Genomic DNA, 6,333 nt, shown 5'->3' with positions numbered 1-6,333 from the left:
GTAAATGTGAATAACTATAAGTACATAAAACAGAACAGATGTTGAAAGCAATTTCTTTCCGGCATTATGCTGACCTAATTTTTCATGTGTCAAAATCATTAACAAAAAACAAGAGAACATGATAAGATCATATCATCTCCACCCTATAATGTCATGTTTACAGGACAAACAAGTTGTTCTGGTTACATGAATTTTCTACTGCTCAGCATTTGATTTGTTCTACTTCATTAGTAGTTTCCCTCATTTCTCACAGATAGACATGTCACTTGAGGAAATGTAACAGGGAGGAGTAAAATGTGCTTTGTAATATTGCTCTAATCTGTGTATTGTCCCGTTATCAGGTTCTAGGAAGTCCCTTCAGTTAAAAATGCCCTGCTCTGTTACTCCAACATCATCATCTAAACCACAGAGCAAGCAGATGGACAGAGGTTAGAGGGATGATGGAGAGGACAGAGGGGCCCTGGTCGTCTAGTTTGGTGCTTATCTGCTCTGCAGAGCCTTTTCCCAGTCCAGCCCTGATAACCTGGGTCGACTATTAAAATACAGGATATGACCCAATAACCTTGCAAGGCAGCAGGGGCGCAATATTGTTTTATTAGGGGAGGCCTTTTTCTGTAAACCTTCGCTTGATGAATGGAGTCGGGACAGAGTTTTGACTTTGCGCTAACAGCCGTACTTTAGAGACAAACCTGCATAATATATCCAACGTTATAAACAAAAAGACAGTTTGGCAAATTTCACCACCCTTTTACCAACACTAGCCAGTTGAGGTCATGATGAGAAAGATACAGTATATAACACCAACAACACAGGTGACAGGTCATATCACAGTTTTTTTATTCCCTCTGAAATTAAGACACCAGATATGCCACATTACAGCAACATTTCTTTGTCATTTCAGAAGGCTTGCAGAAGAGACACTCTCGCACTCCTCTGTACCAGGCACAGTCTTCTGTGAGAGGCCAGACATGGCACAGATGCAGATCTTACAGGGTTTGCTGTTTGTTGGCCACCCATGTGGTGGAAAGTGTTGTTTTGCGTTGTGTTTCTTGTTTGCTGTTGGTTCACGCCACTGAACATTTGCTTCTTCAAAATCCCACTGTAAAAAATACAGACAGGTCAAAATGTTATAAGGGAGAGTTACAGCTGAGTAATTGCTAAATACCAAGAATGAAACAGCTTTAACAAACACACACACGCACACACACACACACCTCCCAAAATAGCAGAGGTTAACACTGGCCCCCTATAGACAAGGCAACCATTTTGCACTACTTCCTAGGCAGACAGGCCCAACCCAGTGTTGGTCTTTAATCAAAGATCCTTTACAGCAGAACAATTGGGCCACAAGGCAAATCTCAAACAATTCCACCCCTCACTGTACCCCCCCACCCTCCCCTCACCTCCACCTCGGTCTCACCCCAGCAAAGAGCCGGCACTCAGCAGAAATGTGCAAGAAACACACAGCACAATAGGCAATTCAAGCTGTTGGCATCAGTGAACTCTTGCCACATAACTTGTGTAGGAAGCACACCAAGAAATGTTGCGTGCTTTCATCATGATCAATGGTTAGTCAACAGTGATTGCAAATATTTTAGGAACAGCTTCTTTGGAAACATTTGGGTAACCTCTAAGGGTTAATTTACTAGAAAAGATTTTCAGTCAAATACAGAGGAACAGCTTTAAATGGTCAATCTTGAACTTTTAATCTCTAGAGTTATGTTTATTGAAGATTAAACATTAGACACAATGGAAACTTGTATGGAAACCATGGTTTCCATTAGATCACTAAGTAAACAGCTTCTGTTAATTCTAACAAAGCAACGAGCAAGTGGAAGAATGTCAGAGAGGGAGGAGTTTATATGAATCTACCTGCTTTCTTTGTAGAAAGACTAGAGACTTGAGTTTTGTTGAGCATTGAGCAGCAAAGAGTCTTACAGACTCGCAGACTAATCTGCGCTTCCCCCAAAATACTAAATATTAAAGCTCCTGTAGTGTTCAGAGCTACACCAACTAATGAGACTGAATTATGGTTAAGAGGAGGAGTTTTCACACAGCCAAATAAAGTTGTACACTTTACCACACACAGTATGTAGACAGTACTTTTAGAATACTTTGTTGAAGCCCTCTGATTTTTCTAACACACTAACTGTTCTCAGGGCATTCCCGTCATTTGCTTTTTCCTGTTTGGTGAACAGTGTCGAGCCGCAATTGTTTGTGCACACACCATTTGCCTTTGTTTCTGATTAAATTACATCCTCCATAGCTTGGCTTTCTGCAGCAGAACAGTAAGGGAGTTTCTCTTGTGGCTGTCAGCGTTGGGGCTTGAAGAGGAATAAGCGTGTAATTTTATTCCCCCTGCAAACTCAAACTATGCTATTATAAATGTAAACTGTCCTCTCTGCTTTCTATGTAGCCAATATTTAATTCTGGGCACAATTGTACACAGCAGAATGAAGCCACATTATACTTTACTGAAAATCAAACCCTGCTTCTCCCACTTCACTTCACTTATATAGTTTGACTACACATCAATCCTACCAGAATATGCTGACGGTTTTCTTACAAGAACCACTGACAGCAGTCTGACTTACTTCCCTCAGAGTCACATGTGAAAAGCTCGCAACTTTTACACTGTCCACAGTGTTAAGTCTTCTTATGGGTTCATTTAAGTGCATTTAAACTTATCTAATCTCACAGGGACAGCCTTATTTACAGAGGTATAAAGATCTACAGATACTTGTGGTGGCTTTGGCTGAACAACAAGTAGTAGTACTGCTGTTTCCTCCTTTAACTGGATATTTTGGGTAAAGTGGGGTTGTATGAGGCACTTATCCTGAGCAGAATAAAAAAGGCTCACCTAAAAAAAACAAAAACAGCAACATCCATTTAAGTGTACGCTATATTAAGAATATTTTCAGAGCTTTCCCTTGTTGCCAGACAGCCTTTTTTTTCTTTGGCACTAACTGTAGAACTTCCACATTCCTACACATAGCGACAGCTGTTTACGAGCATAAACTTTAATCAATATTGATTTCCCCCCACTTTGAATTCAAAGTCTGTGGACATATTCAAAAAGACTATTTAAAATAAACACTCTCCAGGGGTGTATTTTTCATGAAGGCACAGAATCACACTTGCAATGTGAGACTGTGAGGCATCTCAGGACACCCTACACTCAGGGAAACACAGTCATATAGTTAAAGCAACAAATCCCTTTGGCTAGTCAAACATTCATCAAATAGTATCAGTCTCGACTTTCACCTCTTTGTGAACTTCAGTGCTGTGTTGTGCAGGGAAAAAACAAAACCCATTACACAGACTGCTATAAAAAAGGCAATAAACTCAACTGATTCAAGTAAAGACAACAGTACACACAGTGATATAAGAAGTTAACAGCAGTCCAACACCCTGTTAAACTGAAACACACAGAGATCATGCACCACCCATCATGTCAACATGCTGTCACCACCTAGTGGCAGACTATGAGAAGTACACTCCCTAGCTTTATTTTTGCCATCAGTTTGAGTCTGAAATCACTCAAAAACTTTTCAACATCAGTAATTACAAAACAGGCAAAGTTATTCTTGACATGACAATGACTGCAGAATAAATGTCTATCCAACAGTGTAAATTTGATACTTCTCTATGTAATGTCAAAACAACAGCAAACGCAAACCTGAAGTAGATATCTGAGATATTCAGGTGATATTCAAGCGATTGAAATCAAATAAAGGTGAAATATTACTTCCAGGTTATTAAATCAAGGGGGGGTCTTAATAGGATTGTTGATAACAGAAACATGTCTTGTGCAGCTTCTGCAGTATCAGTGTATTTTGAACCTTCACCTCGTCCTTTTTTTAAGAAAATGTCACCCTGTTTCTGTGACAAAATGGTCAAGATGATTTTACTTAACCTACCTCTAGATCAGAACTCACTACTGACGAGTCATAGGATGTATCTGAGGAGCAGAAACTGCTGACTCTGATCACTCGCACCTTTCCATCAAAAAGTTGGTCCTTGGTCATCACCTCCTTAATTCATTTGAACAAAAACAATAATAAATACATTTTTCACTGCAAGAATGACGATGGTGATTTCATATGAAGAGTCCAACAATGCTGTCACTTACTTTTCTTGGAGGTTGAACACTGACATCCATGTAACGGCCCATCTCAGTCATCTTCTGGACATCTTTAGTCTTTGAAGATTGAAAATTTTGAACAGCACAGCACATGTTGTATTTTTTTTTATGCACATTTAAGCTGACACAGTAAGTAAAATATTGTCAATGTTAAATATAAAACAATCACTCATCGAGATCAAGATCTGATTAACACCAAGAAATACATAAATAAATAAAATAGGACCTAAAACATTACTTTTGTTTGTGCTGATAAGTGAACTTGCTGTTTTCTTTGTCTCTTCATGACAGCGTTATCCTCTGCCGGGGTTTGTGTGCCGCCTAAAAGGCTTTGAGTGTCTGTAGAAAAACTGGAAAACTGCTGTCTGGTTCCTCTCTTGCACCAGTGGATGACTAGAATCTGACGATGCTGGGTTAAAGTCCAACGAGTCAACACTTGGTTAAAAATCTGTACAATTGAGATCACATTCACAATCTAATTGTACTGCGTATTATTTCCCATAAATCAAACATTGTGGGCAGTATTGTCTTCTCTTGTATTTTGAATTGATGACCTTTTCTTTCCTTTCTTTCTGTTTCGTCATGGGGGATACTGCTGCTCTTCTAAATCTAAAAACAAATTCCAGATAATTTTTCTCCAGGGAGAATTTAGATCATGACAAAGCTTTCATAGGATGATTCAATATTTTATTATATTACCACAGATAATTTCCTGCTCTGAGGCCAATAACCTGCTTTGGCAGGAGTGTTATTCTGGAGTTGTATCCCTGAGCCTGAGAGTAAGATGAGTAAGATGTGGTCACACTGCACTATGTAAGGATACAAGTAGGTCCAGGGTGACACAGCATATTGCTGACAGCAGCCACGGCATGACTCTTAGAAGAAACCCAAACTGAGTGTCGTAGAGGAGTATTGCAGCAGCATAGAGGCCACTAGCCAGTGAGCAGAGCAGTCCAGAGAACATGGAAGTCCAGGTGAACATCTGTCCTTTGTACTAAAAGTAAAAAACTTTCATTCCACAAAAAGCCATTTAAAGCAATAAGAAGCAGTTCTGACACCAAAATATATACTGTTTGTCACTTACTGCTCTGCAGACTGCAGGGAACCTGGAGGTACATGTGATGACAAAGGACAATAGGCCAAGTATGTAACCGAGGATTTCAGTGTTGTCCTGTCGGAAGAACAGTTTTAAGTTGTTATGATGTCAGATACAACATACAGTAGGGACATTTAATCTAAATAGACTAGATTGAAGAAGACAATCTAGTCTTTTTTTTTAATACTCTAATACACTGGCAGGTTTCACCTGTCATCTCCCACAAAATGTAAATGTATTTGTATATTGAACTACACTAATTCATATCATTACTACAACTAGCCACAGCAAAGGTGTGTGCTGACTTGGAGTGTGACATGCAGCAGTCTCCTCCTGATTAGAGGTCTGTCTGCTGGGAGATTGGTGACCCTCGACTTCAGAAAACCTCCAGCAACGACCATCAGCACACACACAGCAAGGAGGTGCTGCCTCCTCCGGCCCCTCAGCATCCTCTGCCTCCTTTCTGAGGAAAAACACACACACAGAGTTTTTTTTGCAGTTGGAAGCTACAACACATGCCTTATTCATGTGTTTGGTTATCTGTAATGCGTCCCTGATAATCCTCCTGTACTGTTTTGCCTAAAGGGCCAGTTGGTTGTTAATACTAAAACGCCTGTGCTTACCTTTAGCGTATGTGAAGAGTGATAAGGATTATTGAGATATGGCATATAACCTTACCTGCCTTTGAGTTCCAGCACAGGAGCAAAGGGACACAGCAAGACACAAAATGGACAGCATCCAAAACAGCAGCAAAAGCACCCATTAATATCTGCAGAGGATGGATCAGAAGTTATTATCAGACTTATTACTGCCTGCAGAAAGATGAAAATATAATAATAAAATAATTTTAAGTGTTACCTGAATATGCAGCTGTCTGGACAGAACGGCTCCAACTGTGCTGCACAGGTTACCGAGGAGGCTGTAAAACGATGTGACAGTTTCTCCCGGATTTCCTCTCCGGAATCTGCACCTCTGGTACACGATCCTTTATCCCTGTATACATCCATGTTGTAGACATCACAGCAGGTCAGCATTAGTCAGCAAGTGATTATCAGTATATCATAATTATATTCACTATATATACTATATATAA

The 6,333-nt window shown here is 39.9% G+C and overlaps 1 protein-coding gene across 1 annotated transcript; it reads right to left on the bottom strand.

Moving 5' to 3' along the window:
- Window positions 1-820: 820 nt before the first annotated feature.
- tmem44 (transmembrane protein 44) lies at window positions 821-6,222 on the bottom strand. Its single transcript, XM_027289907.1, has 9 exons — window positions 6,099-6,222; window positions 5,919-6,009; window positions 5,546-5,703; window positions 5,229-5,315; window positions 4,968-5,138; window positions 4,383-4,544; window positions 4,133-4,201; window positions 3,921-4,034; window positions 821-1,099 (listed from the first exon to the last, which is right to left on the bottom strand). Exons 2-9 carry the CDS (start codon window positions 6,001-6,003, stop codon window positions 893-895), a joined length of 1,053 nt encoding a protein of 350 aa, XP_027145708.1. The 5' UTR covers window positions 6,004-6,009; window positions 6,099-6,222; the 3' UTR covers window positions 821-892.
- Between the last annotated feature and the right edge of the window lie 111 nt (window positions 6,223-6,333).

The sequence above is a fragment of the Larimichthys crocea genome, chromosome XVII (genome assembly GCF_000972845.2).
Source record: "Larimichthys crocea isolate SSNF chromosome XVII, L_crocea_2.0, whole genome shotgun sequence".
Taxonomy (NCBI): domain Eukaryota; kingdom Metazoa; phylum Chordata; class Actinopteri; family Sciaenidae; genus Larimichthys; species Larimichthys crocea.
Note: the sequence above shows the minus strand (reverse complement) of the source record. Positions and strands in the feature narration are given on the sequence as shown.

What these genes read in the sequence shown, in the direction of transcription:
- tmem44 (XM_027289907.1), bottom strand. Translation starts at nt 6,003, where the DNA reads ATGGGTGCTTTTGCTGCTGTTTTGGATGCTGTCCATTTTGTGTCTTGC. An exon ending in GTGCTGGAACTCAAAGGCAG is followed by an intron (nt 5,704 to 5,918) that starts GTAAGGTTATAT and finishes GTTTTTCCTCAG; the next exon opens with AAAGGAGGCAGAGGATGCTG. An exon ending in TGCTGCATGTCACACTCCAA is followed by an intron (nt 5,316 to 5,545) that starts GTCAGCACACAC and finishes TTCTTCCGACAG; the next exon opens with GACAACACTGAAATCCTCGG.